We start from the raw sequence: 17715 nt of genomic DNA on the forward strand, positions 1-17715 counted from the left end.
AGCTTCCATCTGGTTCTAAGTTTCCTATTGGGTTTGTCCTAGAGTTCAGGCAGAGAATAACAGATAATTCACAAAATTTGGGTTTAGTCTTACTTCTAAATTTTTGTGTCTGAAGGGGGTTTCTGGGTAACCCTTTTCAGGATCAGCAAGTTTCTGTAGCTTGGAGCCTCTAAAATAGAACTGACAATTTCATAGTACTTGATCTCTGGTAGTGTTAAAGCTGCTTTTTGGCCATTGCAGTTTTGGATTGTTTTGACCCACAGACATGTTACTTTGAAAATATTTGGTTCTTTTATCCATCGAAATACTTCTCAGTTCCTTTCACAAGGTTCTTACCTGCATTCTACTCTCCATTTGTATCTATCTTTCAGTACTCTCTCTTAGGCTCCCTTCTTTTCTCTTTATACTTCTTATAATGACATCAGCTTCCATTACCTCAGTTGTGTTCTGGCTATATATGTATGACTTATACATCTCCACTTTAGACCTAATCTTTTTCTTGAATTTGCCTACATCACCATTTGCAATCCCTCAATTAATCTACTAACCATTTCTAACTAGATGTTCCATAAGTTTCTCAAATTCAGTATATACAAAATAGAATTCATTGTTTTCTCCAAAACCTGCTTATCTTCCTACTTTTCCTGTTGTTATTGAGAATACCACCATATTTCTAGTTACCTCGTTTTGTAACCTTTGCTTCTCTACTAACTCCTTAGTTCAGGCTTTCATCACCACTTGCCTGAGTAGTTGATATTCCTAAACTATAGATTTGATTATGTCACTCTCTTGCTCAAGAAACCCCAGTGATTCCTTATTGCTTCAAGGATCAGATTAAAAACTCATTTTGCATTTAAAACCCATCATGATCTGATTAGGGGACAAAGTGAATAGAGGTCCAGGCCTGGAGTCAGGAATACCTGTATTTAAACCTGACCACTGACACTTGCTAATTGTGTGATCTTGGGTAAATGACTTAACCTCAGTTTGCCTCAGTTTGCCTCAGTTCCCTCATCTGTAATAGGAGAATAATAACACTGACCTCCCAAGATTGTGGTAAGGATTAAATGATAATGATTATAAAGCACTTAGCATGGTTCCTGGCACAAATTGAGTGCTATATAAATGTTAGCTAATATCACTGTTCCCATCATCATCACCCTTCTTTTTTAAAAATAATAATAATAGCTGTTTATTTTTCAAAATATATGCAAAGCTAGTTTTCAACATTTACCCTTTCAAAACCTTGTGTTCCAGATTTTTTTCCCTCTCTTCCCTCTTCCCCTAGACAGCAAGCAATCCCATATAGATTAAATGTGCAATTCCTCTAAACATTTCCACATTTGTCATGCTGCACAAGAAAAATTAGATCAAAAGGGGGAAAATGAGAGGGGGAAAAAATACAAGTAAACAACAGCAACAATAAAAAAGGTATGAAAATATTATGCTTTGATCCACATTCAGTCTCCATAGGTCTCTCTCTGGATGCAGATGGTTCTTAATATCACAAGTCTATTGGAATTGTGTTGAATTACCTTATTGTTGAAAAGAGCCAAGTCCATCACAGTTGATCATCACGTAATCTTGTTGATGGGTACATTGTTCTCTTGTTTCTACTTCTTCACTTAGCATCAGTTCATATACATCTGTCCATCATCTCTTATAGAACAATACTATTCCATTACAAGCACATGCCATAACTTATTTAGCCATTTCCTAACTAATAGGTGGTACTTCTGGATCAAAGGATATGCACAATTTGCAATATGCCCTTTGGGCATAATTCCAAATTGTTCTTCAGAATGGTTGGATCATTCCACAACTCCACAAACCATGTATTAGTGTCCCAGTTTTCCCACATTCCTCCAACATTTATTGTTACCTTTTCCTGTCATCTCAGTCAATTTGAGAGGTATCTTAATCAGAGCTATCTTAATTTGCATTTCCCTAATTAGTAGTGATGCGGAGAGCATTTTTTCACATGATCAGAAATGGTTTTAACTTCTTCATCTGAAAATTATTCATATCTTTTGACCATTTATCAACTGCAGAATGATATGTATTCTTCTAAATTTGAATCAATTCTCTATTTTGAAAATGAGACCTTTTTATATGAATGTTATGGAATATTATTGTTCTGTAAGAAATGACCAGCAGGATGATTTCAGATGGGCCTGGAGAGACTTGCATGAACTGATGCTAAGTGAAATGAGCAGAACCCAGGAGATCATTATACATTACAACAAGATTACACAATGATCAATTCTGATGGATGTGGCTCTCTTCAATAGTGAGATGATTCAAACCAATTCCAATTGTTCAGTGACAAAGAGAGCCATCTCCACCTAGAGAGGAGACCATAGGAGCTAAGTGTAGACCACAACATAGCATTTTCACTCTTTCTGTTGTTGTTTGCTTATATTTTGTTTTCTTGATCCAATTTTTCTTGTACAGCAAGGTAACTGTATAAATATGTATACATATATTGGATTTAACATATATTTTAACATATTTAACATGTATTGGACTACCTTCCATCTAGGGGGAAGGGTTAGTGGGAAAGAGGGGATAATTTGGAACAGAAGTCTTTGCAAGAGTCAACGTTGAAAAATTATCCATGCATCTGTTTTGTAAATAAAAAGCTTTAATTAAAAAAAAAATAAAAAAGAAAATATCTTTATCAGAAACACTGGATGTAAACATTTTCCCCAGTTTTCTGCTTCCCTTTTAATCTTAGCTGCATTGGTTTTGTTTGTACAAAAAAAATTTAAATTTAATATAATCAGAATGATTCATTTTGCATTTTATAATATTCTCTAGTTCTTTCATAAATTCTTCCCTTCTACACAGATTTGAGAGGGAGACTATCCCTTGTTCTCCTAATTTACTTATGGTATCACCCTTTGTATCTAAATCATGAACCTATTTTGACATTATCTTGGTAAAAGTCAATGCCTAATTTTTGCCATACTATTTTTCCAGGTTTCCCAGCAATTTTTTTCAAATAGAATTCTTATCCCAGAAGTTAGTGTCTTTGAATTTATCAAACACTAGATTACTATAGTCATTGACTATTGTGTGTTATAAACATAACCTATTCCACTGATCCAATACTCTATTTCTTAGCCAATACCAAATGGTTTTGATATGACTGCTGCTATATAGTTTTAAATCTGGTACAGCTAGACCACCTTCCTTTGCAAATGAATTTTGTTATTTTTTTCTAGCTCTGTAAAGTAATTTCTTGGCATTTTGACTAGCATAGCACTGAAGAAGTAGACTAATTTAGGTAGAATTATCATTTTTATTATATTAGCTTGGCCTATCCATGAGCACTTGATAATCTTTCAATTATTTAGATCTAACTTTATTTGTGTGAAAAAAAATTTGTAATTGTGTTCATATAGTTCCAGCTTTTGTCTTGGCAGGTAAACACTGAACTATTTTCTATTATTTACAATTATTTTAAATGAGATTTCTTTTTCTGTCTCTTGCTGCTGGATTTTGCTGGTAACATAGAAACATTGGTGATTTATGTGGGTTTGTTTTATATCCTGCAATTTTATTAAAGTTAATTGTTTCTAGTGGTTTTTTAGTTGATTCTCTAGGATTTTCTGAGTATACCATCATATCATCTGCAAAAATTATACTTACATACTCTTAACTCCTTCAATTTCTTTTTCTTCTCTTATTACTAAAGCTAACATTTCTTATTCAGTATTGAATAGTGGTGGTGATAGTGGGCTACCTTGTTTCATCCCTGATCTTACTGGGAATGCTTCTAGTTTATCTTCATTACATATAATGCTTGCTATATATTACTTTCATTCACTCTCCATTCCAGATAAACCCTCCTACTAGCCGTTCCCTAGGTATGACATAGCGATGACATTTTATCTTTTTTCTTGCCTTTCATGCTCCATTACAATAAAGATGCTATAGAAGTGGGAAATTCACAAAATGGGGCAATGAAAAACTGATAAAATCCTGAGGATGGAGCACTATGGAGTGATGAGGAAAGATTCTTTTCTAGTCTTAGGTTCTAAGTGGCATCAGATTCTTGTATTTGAACAGAAATCTCATTCTTAGCATTCCTCAAAAAGGCTCATTCCATTTTCTACGAAATATTGAAGATGCTATTAACTGACATTTATAAACACTTTAAGGTTGTAGTACATTTTTTATGTGCATTCTCATGTGATCCTTTCAAAAACTCTGTGAAATGAATGATATATACTATTGTTATCTCATCCTTTTTACAAAGGAGGGAACAGAGAACTTACTCAAATAATTTGCCCAAGGACCAACACAGGTATAAACAGGTATAAAGCACTTAGATAACATTTATAAAGTACTTAGGACAGTGTTTCGCATATTGTAGGTCCTTCATCCCCCCTACTTGAAGTAAAATTTGAACCTAGGTTTTCAACATCCCAAGTCCAGGATTCTGTCCATTATACCTTGCCATACTATCTGCTATGTCTCCATTGAAAATACTACCTCCTATGATAACCTGTTTGATTGTTGGACAGCTTTGACAATAATTACCTTGAGTCAAACTATGCCTACAAGCTTAGAAATTTGAACAATTTCAAATCTAGCTGAGAAAAGCTGTATCATTAAAAATTATAAACTTATGTAGAGCAGTGTGAAAGAAACCTGGCTGGGGAGCAGATAGTTAAGCAGCCCTGCTTGCTTTCTCTTGTTTGTTAAACTCACCCATCTCATGCAAGCCAGAGCTTGCCATTGTCATTTTTCCTCTTCTAAGCCCCCAGATAGTTTTTAAAACATTTTTTGTTATCTTTGGCACCTTCTTTTCATGCAGCCTTCAAGATAATCCTGGGCTTTTCCTTCCTGATGCTATTCTTCTTATTAGTCTTTTGTTGTTCCTTCATATTTTTCCTTTGTTTTCATTCCTTGGGGACATATGGAATTAAGTTTCCTTCTTGCTTATAGGTTCTAGATGGAGAGCTAAAGGATCTGTCCATCCTGGTAAATCGAGAGCTAGAGTGTGTTAATGAGATTATGACCAACCAACCCCAAGAAGTCCCTGCTCAGTTGCTGAAGGCCCTAGAAAAAGATGCCAAAAATCTTCAAAAGTCTTTTAGGTCTGTGAGTGACTCATGGACCTCCAGATTGCTCAGCCTCCAGAACAGTGTGGACGTGGAAAAGGTAGAATTATTCTTTACAGCCAAATCATAGGCCCAAAAAGTCTGAACATGGATTATAATTATAATTCTCTGACCCTGTTTTTTTTTCTGTAGGCTAAAATCTTGAACCAACATCAAGTGCTACAAGGAAAACTTCAAGAATTAGGGATCTGGATTAATGAAACCAATCACTCTCTGTACAAAAGGGAGAATGTCAGTATATCAGATGCTACTGACTTGAATAACCAACTTCAGGAATATGAGGTATTGCCTGACTTTCAGTTTCTCATGCATTTAATTTTCCCTTGGAGTGTTTATCTTTTTCTCTTTCCATTAAGATCTACTCTTCAGTGGGGGAAGAAGAAACATGGAGCTAAGAGACCTGGGTTCTAGCCCAACCTTCACCATCAATTGGCTTTATAACTTTAGACAAATCACTTCATCTTTCTGAGTCTCAATATTCTCATCTCTAAAATGGAAATAATAATACTTGCACTGTCTGTTAATTAAGCACTTAACACAGTACATGACACATTTGTGCTCAGTGAATACTTGTTGATTGATAACTGGAGTGTTGTGAAGATTAATGTATGGAAAGCATTTTTTAAATCTAAAAACATTGTTAGGGTCTAAGAGAGGCAGTTATTAAGCTGTTGCTATATGCCCGGCACTGTGCTAAATACTTGTAATATAAATTTATACAATAAGAACAGTGCCTTCCCTTAAAAAGCTGACGTTCCAGTAGGAAGAGCTGGAAAAGAAGGTAAGGGGTGAAATACTAATGCTGGATGGGAAATGGCTTAGAGGCCTGATTCCAGACTAGATAAGGTTAAAGTTCACCTCTGACAGGTAGCCTGATATCCAAGGACATTTGCCTATTATTTGTCAGGTAGAAGCATTTTTTAAACACAATGGTCGTATGGAAATGTGAGCTATTATTAAAATGAAATTTTACCATGTGTCATTAGTACTTTTAGGATGACTTTTTATTTCCTGTACAGTATCAGATTTATTTAATTTTTCTATTTGAATGTTAGTAGGCATGTGGAACTTTTCAGATATCATTCCTCTGGGATTTCCCACTCCAAGTGATAATTTCCCACAAATATACATTAGACCAGACATTATCACCAGCGTTGAGTATCTGAATCAACCTGCTACCTTAGTTCTGGTTCAGCGCTAATCCTGGTACAAAAATGTTAGCTCTCATTCCAGAATACTGCATTTTTCTCAGTCTCGGTTTTACTTCTGGTGGTCTTGCAAAGATGTACACTGGGCCTGGGCTCATTGAAGGAGCTCAGTCAAATATATTTGAAGTCTGTGACTTAGGAAATGGCAGCTGTCATCTTTGGCCCTTCTTCTCTACATTCAGACAGTAAGGCATGTGTCACAGGGGAAATCTGTCTATAATCCCTCGGTGTAAAGTGTAGCAGCAACATCAATGGAAAGCATAAGGGAAAGAGCCCTGAACTGTGAATCTACCACTGATTTATTTATAATCTTAATCATGTTATTCCTTCTTTAGTCCTCTGTAAAAGTGGCATGCTCCAATGTTGAGATGTCCTCTCAGGCCCCTTCCAGCTAGCATTTCTAGAAACCTAGTTGAGCTTTCATTTATCTGCAGTGCTTCATCAGTCTCTGAGAATCTTTCACCAGTTAGCAATTTCAAAACTTAATCATGTTGGAAATAATATTAATAGTTGAAGTTTCTATGATATTTTAAAGTTTTCAAAGTCCTTTACATACCTTATCTCACTTGATTCTCACAGCAATGCTATAAGCTAGTTCCATTATCTTGCCTCATATTACTGATGAGAAAACTGAAGGTGAGAGGCAGATGGAGTGATTTTCCTGGGGTCATGCAACCAGTAAATGATTTGGGATTTGAATCCAGTATTCTAGACAACAAGTTCAGCAGACTGTCTGCTATCCCTCCATAACTGCCTCTAGTAACCACTATCAGGGAAATAACATTCTGAATTTCAAGTATCTTCTGAGGTAATAGGTTGGCTAGGTTGGCGGGGGACTGAAGCGCACTGAACTTGAAATCTGGAAATCTTGAGGGCAGATTGTGTGATACTAAATAAGTCATTTCACTTTTCTCAGCCTTAGTTTCCTCATCTTCAAATGGATATCATAATTATACCTACCTCATGAGGTTGTTGTAAAGCTCAAATGAGATCATGTATTTAAAGTGTTTCATCAACTTTAAAGTGCTATATGAATGTCAGTTTCAGCTTTAATTTCACATGCTACCCAGCTGTCCTACCCAGGCCAGCTTAACATCTGTCTAAACACCCTAGAACAAAACTCCTTTTTCTTATCCTGTCTTTCCAATATGAATTGCCTTTCCCTGTTAGAATATAAGTTCTCTGAGGGCAGAAACTGACTCTTTTTGATCTTTGACCCCCAACCTTGATACACTGCCTTTTATTCATTCAAGAAATGAATTTTAAAAGTAAAGAAACAGTAAAGGGGATAATGTATTTCAAAGCCAAACAGAAATGGTCTGTTTGGAGTCTTGACTGTTTTGGATTTAGGCACTTAGTGAACACCTAAGCTTATTGAATGTGTTTGGACATCAAAGTCAAAAAGAAGCAGGTTATTGTGCCCTATGAAGAGCCTGGAGGAGTTAGAATCGAGAGGCTCTCAGGGATTGGTCTGTCTTTTCATGGTTAGCAGAAAAAGAAGCCTCTTTAGTTAGTTCCTGAACTAGGGTATCTCTGTACTGAGAAGGAAGGTAGCATAGCAGTGAAGAGGAGGTTCGTTTCCCATTCACCTTTCTCTTGTGTTTTTTCAGGCCTTAAAACAGCCCTTCTCTGAGAAGAGATCCCAGCTGGACATTCTCGCTTTGGATATTCAGTATTTCATCTCAGAGCATGCCCAGGATTTGGCCCCTCCACAGAGCCGGAAGCTGCTGAGGCTTCTGAATGAGCTGCAGAAGGCCTTCCATGAGCTGACAGTGCATGCAGCAGCCCAAAAAGAGGCATTCCAGGGCCATCTTCAGCGAGTTATTCAGGCTACCCAGGTCCAGGTCAGGCCTTTGGAGAGGCTTTCTCCTCGTAGGGCCTCTGATTGCCACTCCCAGCCTGATCTCAAAGATGTGGCTGCTATTTATTTGTGATCACCTCCATCCTTTCAGAGGATGATTAGGAAGACTCCACCACATATGACTAAACATATTCTAGTGCCTTTCTTTAGTAGAACAATAATAGGGAAGTTAGATGTCATAGGGGGTAAAGCATTGGACTTGGAGTCAGGGAAATTGGGTTCCAATACCTGCCCAGAGACTTGCTGGCTATGTGAAGGCAGGCAAGTCCCTTAGCCACTCTATGTCTCAGTTTCTTCATCTATTGAATAAGGACAAACCCAACTCCTAACTCTCAGGGTTTGTTGGGAGAATCAAATAAGATAATATTTGTAAAGTAGTGCTCTAGAAATGGGGAGCTATTGTTTTTATAGTTCTCAAGGTGCTTAATGGAGTCATAATAGTCTTACAAAGATAACATATGACAGAGGAATGATAATGCAAGTGTTCCCAGAAGCAATTTCAGCTGAGGTATATAAGGATTATTATCCTCATTTTACTGGATTACCTGAAATTCAGTTTCTGGGAATTGATTGGCTGACAGTTACATACCTCCCAAGAAACAGAACCAGGATCAAACTTGAGCACCCCAGCTCTACTGTGTAACTGACATTCATACATTACTTTCATGCTTACTGTTTGCAAGATATTCATTTGACCGTCACAACATTCCTGGAAAGTAGAAAAACAGAGGATGACTCCCATTTTATAGATGAAGAAACTGCAAGTCATAGAGATTGGCTTGAATCTCCCAGTCTCACAGACATTTAATAAATGCTTCCTATATACCTAGCCACTATACTCAGCCTTGATAATACAGATACAAACAGAAAAACAATCTTTACTTTCAAGGGAAAGTAAAGATTCTGACAGGGAAGACAAGCCCATAAAAGGGAACTGAAAGGGGCAGGCAGGGGTGGGGAGGATTAGGGAGAGGGGAGAGGGGTCTTTCAGAAGGAGCAGAGTAAGGCTACATGGGCACAGGGCATGCCTGTGGGAGAATTCAGGACTCTTGACTCAAGTACAGAACTCTATCCCCTATATCATTCTGCTCCCCAAATTCAGTGCTTAGCCCTACAGCACCTGTCTCTCCATTATAATACCTTAAAACAAATCAAAATCTCCCAACAGTTTCACTTTTTATTATTTCCACTGTTTTGTCACCATTGTTGTTATTAATATAACAATCCCAGAGTATTGACAATGAATTTTTCTTTACTTCTCATATGTTATCTCACTGGAGAAGACAAGAGTCAATGTAGTCTTCTGTTGGGAAGAGCCGTAGGCTGTTGTGAGCACACCCGGGTTCAATCCCTGCCTACATACATACAGATCCCTGAGTGATCCATGTTTTCCTCTATGAGCCTTCCTTCATTACCTCTTTCACAGTATTGCTTTGAGGATCAAATTAGGTGGTATATATGAAGCATTTTACAAGCATTAAAATACTATATAAATGTCACTTCAACAGATAGATGAGTTAAAAGTCACTTCACCTTTCTGGGCTTGGGTCCAATTTGTAAATTGGGGCCCAAACCATTTGTATTCCTCAACTTATTTGTGGGAAAAGCAGAGAGCCCCTAGAGAAGACCAAGAAACACTTTTATAGTTGTCTCCCTACGTTGGGCCTTTCAGTTAGCTGCATTTGAAGGTGCACTTGAGCACAGATGAAAGAAAAGCTTTCACTGAGGTGATGGTGGGTGATCATCTAGCAGTCCAAATCTGGAAATGCCCTCAGGACCTAGATCAGCATCTGGGACTAATTCATGAGGTTAGGCCAGGGCCCTGCCTGAGGACACTGCTGCATTGCAGGGGGCAGTATTGCTGCATGGGGGTGTTCTCACAAGCACACCATTAACCCCACAATCTCTGTTAACCTTGAGCCCCTTAAGAAATGCTGTGCCTTCCTCTATATCTACGTGTGTGTTAACCTGTTTGCTTTGCTTTTTTCAGATTCAGTCTGCACTCATCCTAACTCATGAAGATCCCTCTTTGCAGCTGAAGAGCTCTTAGGAGCGCTCTTCCAGAATCCTTGTATTGTTTGTCTTAAAAGGAGGGGGAGAGGGCGCCAAGCTGGGCACCTCTTTGTGAGTGTCGGTGCCAGAGCACCGTCGTGAGGTAGACACTGGTGAGAAAAGAGTGCCCAGTTCAGAACTGGTTTTAATGGGTGTAAAAAAGGGACAAAGATGGTCAGAGACACACATCATGCTCAATCCCTCCTCTGTCTGGTGCTTTTTTTGTCATGCAGCAAAGGTGGGGTCTACAGGTGGAACCAGTCACAGAAGCTGCTCCTCTGGCCAGGGACCTCTCCAAGCCTCTCACGTCTGTGTGATTCACTGGGGATAATTGGGCAGGTGGTCAATGGGTAAAAATTATTGTTGGAAAATTTCCTTTTCCATATCACAAGCCTCATAACATATGGCATAGTGATTGTCCTTCCTTTTGTCCATTTTCTCAATCTTTAGCAGCTTCAAAGGATGAGCAGGAAAAATGGAAGCACTTAAAACTAAAACCTGTCAATTTGGGAGCTCAAGACTCTCATGAAGGAAAATCTTGAAACTATTATCCTGGCCTTATCCTATGTGAATTTTCAATATCTAAGGGCCTTAATCCCATTTGCCTTGGATAATAGAGAGCTGGCTGTATTAAGCAGCTGGGGCTGGGGTGGAAAAATGCAGTAACCATGATGTCCTTGTTGTTCTCATCACACAGATGTTCTCTGACACTCAGACTGGGAGGCCAGGAGAGCTTTCCAAGTATGGTTTCTGTGCTTGTCCCATCTCACCCCACCCATCTACCTTGCAGTATAACCTTTCCATTTTGCATTTCAAGGACTTGATTTTTATTTGGGCCTTTTCAGGGGGCAGATACTGACTGTCACATGTGCCTTTCAATCAGACACTACAGGAACAGCAGAGCACATGCCACCAGAGGCTGGAGGCACTTTGTGCCTGGGTAAGCCAAACTGAGCGGGCTTTGACAGACCACCACATCGGAGGGGGCAGCTCCAACGACCTCTCTACCCTGCAGCAGAAGCAAGACTCTGTCAAGGTCAGTATTGGTTCAGAGGGATGGAATTTTTCCCACGGAGACAGGGCCTTATCCAGCCCTGCTAGAGACACCTGTCATCAGACAATACATTTCCCATTCTGTTGTCCTCACATAGATTATATGCTGAGACTTACCAATAGGAAATTTGAAATCACAGACTGTCTCTTCCACACAAAATGTACCTGAGTTATCTTCCTTTATTATCACCTAGTATCTGTGTAAAAAATGAAAAGTTATTTTAGAAATTCTTTTCAACATAGGAAAGTAAGTCTTCCATACATATATATATATAAAAAATCTTTCATATGGATTTTAAGGTCAGCTTGGGATGATTTATCTCAAGCTTATTATCTGTGTCTGTGGTTCCATCTGTTTGCATGCATAACTGATAATTATTGAGTACCCTCATAGGTTTCAGATTACTTGTTACTTATCGTTGTTGATAACAGTGCTCTTAGAATGCCCATGTTGCTGCCTAATTTGATAACTTTCCCCTAGTTATTCTGCCTCCCCCCCCCCCCCCCCCCATTATGTGGCTTATTGATACTGAGACAGATTGCTTCTTTCCCCCACCCCATTTTCACATAATAAGGATCTGCAGAAGGATGTCCAGAACCATGCCACCTCCTTTGCCAATGTCATCAAAGATACTGAAGGGTTCTTGGAGGAGAATCAGACCAAACTGAGCCCCCATGAGTTGAGCAGCCTGAGAGAAAAGCTGCGTCAGGCCAAAGAACAGTCAGAGGCATTACAAGAACGGACACGTGTGGCCCAGAAGGAGCTGGAGGAGGCAGTCACTGCAGCCTTGCAACAGGAATCTGAAAAGGTAGTAAAGAAGTCAACGGGAGCAGAGGATGGCCCCAGAGGCTTGTCATGAGCTGCTATATTGGTGAAGGGCCTCATGGGGCCACTGTTTTCCCCCTAAATCATCAGTGAGGAATTTCAGGTCATGAGATGTGTTTTTTCAAAAAATCTCAGTACTTGACCAGTAACAGTTGCTTCATTAAAGAACTAAACAAAATAGAATGCAATCAACCCAAGAGTCCATGAGTTGATTTGAGAAGCCAAGATACACAAAGAAGTTGTTGGATCACTTGTAAAATGAGATGGCTATGCTAGATAATTTTCAGGGCCTGTGGCCAGCTCCAAAATCCAGGATCCTGTTGGAGATAGAGGGTACTCTATGGAGTCTAGTGGACAAGAAGCTGGCCACAAATCCTCCCTGTAGCACTCCAGTTAAAATTGTAAGCACATTTGGAATATAGGCGCTGTTCCAAGTAGGAGCAGGAAATTATAGAAATCTAAGAGTAATTTGTTATTATACTCAGTGCTAATATAGCCTTTCTTTGGTTTTAGCAGCTAAAGAAAGATTTGGAGAATCTTGAAAAGAGTCATGAAATTAACTACATGACTGTGAGAAAGGTTTTTTCCTTTTATCAGCATAAGAATCTGCTAGTGTGGAAGCTTCCTTCCTTCATCAAGACAACTCATTTGTCCTTAGTAACTGATTCTTGGAGAGGTATAGAGATGAAGTCACTTATCCTATTAGATAGCTGTTAAGTGTCAAGAACAAGATTTGAACCTAGATCTTCTTGACTTTGAATGCAACACACCATCTCCTGTACCACAATAAGCGGTACCTTGCACTAGTGAATAGAAGGCTGAAATGGGAGGGAGAGAGATGGCTACCAGTGCTTCAGCACTTCAGAGTTCTGTGATTCAGAGCAAGTTACTTAGGCCATCTTAGTTTCCTCATCTGTAAAGTGGAAGGAAATCCTCTCTATAGCACTTCACAGGGTTAGAAATAAGTTATATATAACATGTTACCAGCTTTAAATGTCAAAACAACCAAAGAAATGGAAAGTTAGACTTAGGAAAAGTTTGATAACTAATTGCCTTAGAAGAGAGAAGGAAGTGAGAAGCAGCAAACCAAGAAACCTGGCTTAGATGTCAGAGGAAATTATGTCCAATTGGAATGACAAAGTATGTGCCTGTCTGTCAATGGCAGCCAATTGGCAATGGTGTCTTATATGGGTTCAAAGTGACCATGTGGTGGGTATGATTGAATGATTGCCTCCAGACTCCTCTAACTCTGAGTTGTCCCCTAAGATCACTGTTGTTGCTTAGCTATGGACGACATAGGGAAGGGATAAAAATCACTAGAGGATAACCTTGACATAATTATTTTTCAGTGAACTTGGTTCATGGTAATGTTTTGGCTTTCTGTGCAAATGCTTCAAATGCACAGATTTTTAACTTGCCTTAGCTGAGGCTCTGCCTGGTTCAAGCCTTCTCTTCTCAACTGCCACTGATATTTTCAGACTAAAGCTGCTAAAGAACTGGAGGAGAACAGGAACAAAATTGATGCTCTTCTGGATTGGGTGGAATCCCTGGAATCAACAGGTGGATTGTCCAAAGCCAACTTTACAAAATTGGAACACACCCCAGGAGAGAGTTTGGGAAATGGAGTTATGGACACCATTGATGGCTATGCTGAGATGAGCCAAGCTCCAGAGAAGCTGGACCAGCAGTATGAGGGTGCAAAGGTGAGTACCTTCTTTCATGCTCATTGACCTGCCCAAGAACAGAGCCTGCATTTGGGATATTTGTCTGGCTGGGGAGATGACAGTCTGGGCCATAGGGCTGTTGCCTCAGTTCCCTAGCCCTGAAGGATCTTCAGTCACTTTTTAGGTCAGGAGAGACTGCATGGCACATTCTCAGAAGCTCAAGTTGTTCAGTGTTGGCACAGGGTCAGGGCTGTTCTGAAATTTATTAAGCACTTATTATGGATAGCAAGCTTTGATGGTAGGCCTTAGGCTACAAAGACACAAAGCAATTTCTGCCCCGCCTTGCTGTGGTGTGATACAAGTAAACCCAAAATAAATGCAGAGTGATTTTAGGAAGAAGAAAACATCAACAGTCACTTGCAGGTGTCTGCTGGGAGCTGCCAATAGATTAAATACAAAGTTGATAGATAATGATGGTTTCATCCCTTTCAAAGTTCAACCTGATACAGAGGTCATCCCAGGGTTCCCAAAAGGCAGCCCTGTTCCATAGAAACACTATTCAATTGGAAATTGAGGGAATTTCCATCAGTTGGGGAATGGCTGAATAAGTTATGATATGTAAATATGATGGAATATTATTATTCTGTAAGAAACGATCAGCAGCAAGATGATTTCAGAGAGGCCTGGAGAGACTTATATAAACTGATGCTAAGTGAAGTGAGTAAAACCAGGAGAACATTGTACACAACAACAGCAACATTGTACAATAATCAGCTGGGATATTTATAGCTATAGTGTAATATAAACACAAGTTCTTATCATCTTCTTCTAAAAGTCCTTTTGGTTTGGGGTTTCTTTCCCAGGCCCGTCATCAGGAGCTGCTGTCCCAACAGCAAGACTTCATCTTGGCCACTCAGGCAGCTCAGGCATTTCTGGATAAGCATGGCCACAGTCTGGCCCCAGAGGAGCGGCAGAAGCTTCAACAGAAGCTTGGAGACTTGAGGGAGCGGTATGCAGTCTCCTTGGTCCAGGCAGAGACAGAACTAAAGCAGGCACAAGCCCTGCGAGATGAGCTGCGGAAATTCCTCCGTGACCATGGGGAATTTGAAGACTGGCTACAGCAGGCAGAAAGGGAACTGGAGAGCATACACAAGGGGGGCAGTGACCCTGAAGCCCTTCGGTCTCTACTGCTGCGACAGAAGAGCTTCTCTGAGGATGTCATTTCCCACAAAGGAGACTTACGGTTTGTAACCATGTCAGGACAGAAAGTCCTGGATACAGAAAACAACTCCAGGGAAGGCACAGAACCCTCAGCAACCAGGCATTTAGTGACCTCTAAGCTGGACAATGCAACCCAAAGATATACTGCCCTTCATTCAAAGGTATGTCACATACTCCTTCTTTGATCTCTTTTCTTTTTAGAATCACTGTTTCAGTTCACCATTAGTGTACTGATGTGCCTACTTTTCTCTGGCCTCTCCAATATTTATCATTTTCCTCTTCTGACAGTTTTTCCATTCTGAGGCAAATAATCCCTTTAAGGATTGGTTATTTTTTGACAGAGGTGGTATCCTGGGTATGATCTGGTTTGCATTTCTCTAATAGAGATTTGGAGCAGTTTCATATGGCCTTTGATAGTATTCCTTAGAAAACTATCTATTTATAGCCTTTAACCATTTATGAATTGGGGAACAGATATAGTCAATGAATATGTGGCAAGGACTGTTTGAATGGAGGCTGCTGGATTGAACTCTGAATTCACAGAGCTTTAGAAATTAACTCCACCCTTTGTTCTTCCCTAATAAATGCTTGGCTACTTTCATTCATTAACAGCCATGTCCTGATTGCTTACTACTTGTCAGGCACAAAGTTGCAGGTCATTCAAAGAAGAACAAGATAGAATACTTGTCCGAAAGAACTATGAGAAATGAGTGTGAACCACAAAGTAGCATTTCCATTCCTTCTGTTTTTGTCTGCTTGCATTTTTGTTTTTCTTCTCAGGTTATTTTTACTTTATTTCTAAATCTGGTTTTTCTTGTACAGCAAAATAACTGTTTGGACATGTATACATATATTGCATTTAACATATACTTTAACATATTTAACATGGATGGGTCTACCTGCCATCTAGGGGAGGAGGATGGGGGGAAGGAGGGGAAAAGTAGGAACAAAAGGTTTTGCAATTGTCAATGCTGAAAAATTACCCATGAATATAACTTGTAAATAAAAAGCTATTAAAAAAAAATACTACTTGTCATCAGAAAGTATATGGTCTGGTAAGGGAGATAAACTTGTAGAGATAAAAACAGTGAATAGTAAACTATGTCAAGTGGTGCTAGTGAAATGTGATACAAAGCAAGGAGAGATCATAATGAATTAGGAATGTGAAGGAAGGCACCATGGTAAAAGGAAGCAACAGAACATTCCCTTTAAGAATTGGTTACTTTTTGACAAAGATGAGGAATATCTGGGAGGAGAAAGCAATTTCAAGAAAATGGATACTTCTGAAGCCCTTCGCATGGGGGGCAACCCGGACCTAACCTCATGCATCCTGTTTTTCCCTTTCTTCTTGAAACAGTGCAACAAATTAGGTTCTCACCTGAACATGCTTTTGGACCACTCTCAGCAGTTCCAGAGCAGTGCAGACAGCCTTCAGGCCTGGATACAGGAATGTGAGAGCAAGGTGAACCAGCTTCTCTCAGATCCTGTGGCCTCTGATCCCACCATCCTTCAGCAACAACTTGCAAACACAAAGGTAAAACAACTCAGCAACTAAGCCCAAGCCCTGATATCAGAATGGTCTCCTTTAAGATCCCTCACATCTCATGACCTAGAAATGTCTAGAAAAGGGAAACTGGAAAAGGGAGGCATTGGACAAGATCTGAATGCCAGGAGCTTCCTTCTGGATGTTTAGCAAGTACATCTGGAGGTAGTTTACTGACTTAGAGGTCCTAGAAGAAGTCACAATCACTAACCTCCTTGATCTTCATTTTGCTCTTGGACAAACAGCAGTTACAAGAAGATCTGGCAGAGCATCAGGTACCTGTAGAAAAGCTCCAGAAAGCAGCAGGGGCCCTCCTGGAGATGGAGGGTGAGCCAGCTCCTGATCCCCGGCACATCCAAGATACTACAGGTACAGAGCCAAATCAGATGATACTGAAAGCACAGGGGTTAGGAGCCTAAAGGGGAGAACATCCCCAAGAATGCAGGTGAGGGAAATGAGGGAAGTCTTACTTAACATCATCAGAACCCAGAGCTTATAACTGGGATGCTGGGAATAATACTAAGCATATTTGACCCCAACCAGACTTTTGTGGGGTCCTCAAGGGAGAAGGCACCTTGGATATTATCTTGCACCTATCTAGCACCTTCCTTTACAGAGAAGCTTCCTCAGCACCTTCACAAGGTCACACAGATAGTAGAGTAGAGAAACAAGCCTGGTGCCTCCAAATTCAAATACTTGTTCTACTTGGGAGTGGGATGATGCCCAATTAAAGTTGTCAGCTGGTCTAAGGGGCACATTGTCAGAGGAGGATTAAAGCTTCTTTCTCACAAGATGCTGATCCTTGATTCAGGTATGTTTATTGGACCAGAAAAAACACTACATAGAAAATCTGCAGGAGAAGCATCTCAGGTTTTAAGGGAGGCTTCATTGATGTTCTTTCAGATTTTTTAGGGGAGAGTAAGTGCTTTTTTTTTTTTCTTAAACTTTCTTCATTCTTACATCATTAGAAGTTCAAATGAGAGCATTAGGCTTTGTCTTACCTTTGGTGTTTTCTTAATATTTTATCAAGTTGGTTTTACGAATTTTATTTTGGGGAGGGGGTAATTCCTGCAAGTGGAACTCCCCCAAATGACCTTTGGATATTCTTTTGGGGGTGAGCAGTTATTTACCTTGAAAAACACTCTGTCTCTGTTC

General features: G+C 39.6%; 1 protein-coding gene across 29 annotated transcripts in view; it reads left to right on the plus strand.

Moving 5' to 3' along the window:
* Positions 1-17715, plus strand: part of MACF1 (microtubule actin crosslinking factor 1) — a 398054-nt gene that overhangs the window by 253430 nt on the left and 126909 nt on the right. For 25 of the 29 annotated variants that reach the window (XM_031962224.1, XM_031962206.1, XM_031962223.1 and 22 more), the window contains 9 exons: positions 4957-5172; positions 5265-5414; positions 7951-8184; positions 11137-11289; positions 11882-12115; positions 13611-13835; positions 14660-15178; positions 16375-16551; positions 16806-16929. In XM_031962224.1, the coding sequence (XP_031818084.1) occupies positions 4957-5172; positions 5265-5414; positions 7951-8184; positions 11137-11289; positions 11882-12115; positions 13611-13835; positions 14660-15178; positions 16375-16551; positions 16806-16929 (2032 nt within the window). The remainder of the gene's footprint in view (positions 1-4956; positions 5173-5264; positions 5415-7950; positions 8185-11136; positions 11290-11881; positions 12116-13610; positions 13836-14659; positions 15179-16374; positions 16552-16805; positions 16930-17715) is intronic. The other 4 variants (XM_031962221.1, XM_031962222.1, XM_031962218.1 and 1 more) reach the window with 1 other exon arrangement.

Source organism: Sarcophilus harrisii, chromosome 3, assembly GCF_902635505.1.
Source record: "Sarcophilus harrisii chromosome 3, mSarHar1.11, whole genome shotgun sequence".
Classification (NCBI taxonomy): Eukaryota; Metazoa; Chordata; class Mammalia; order Dasyuromorphia; family Dasyuridae; genus Sarcophilus; species Sarcophilus harrisii.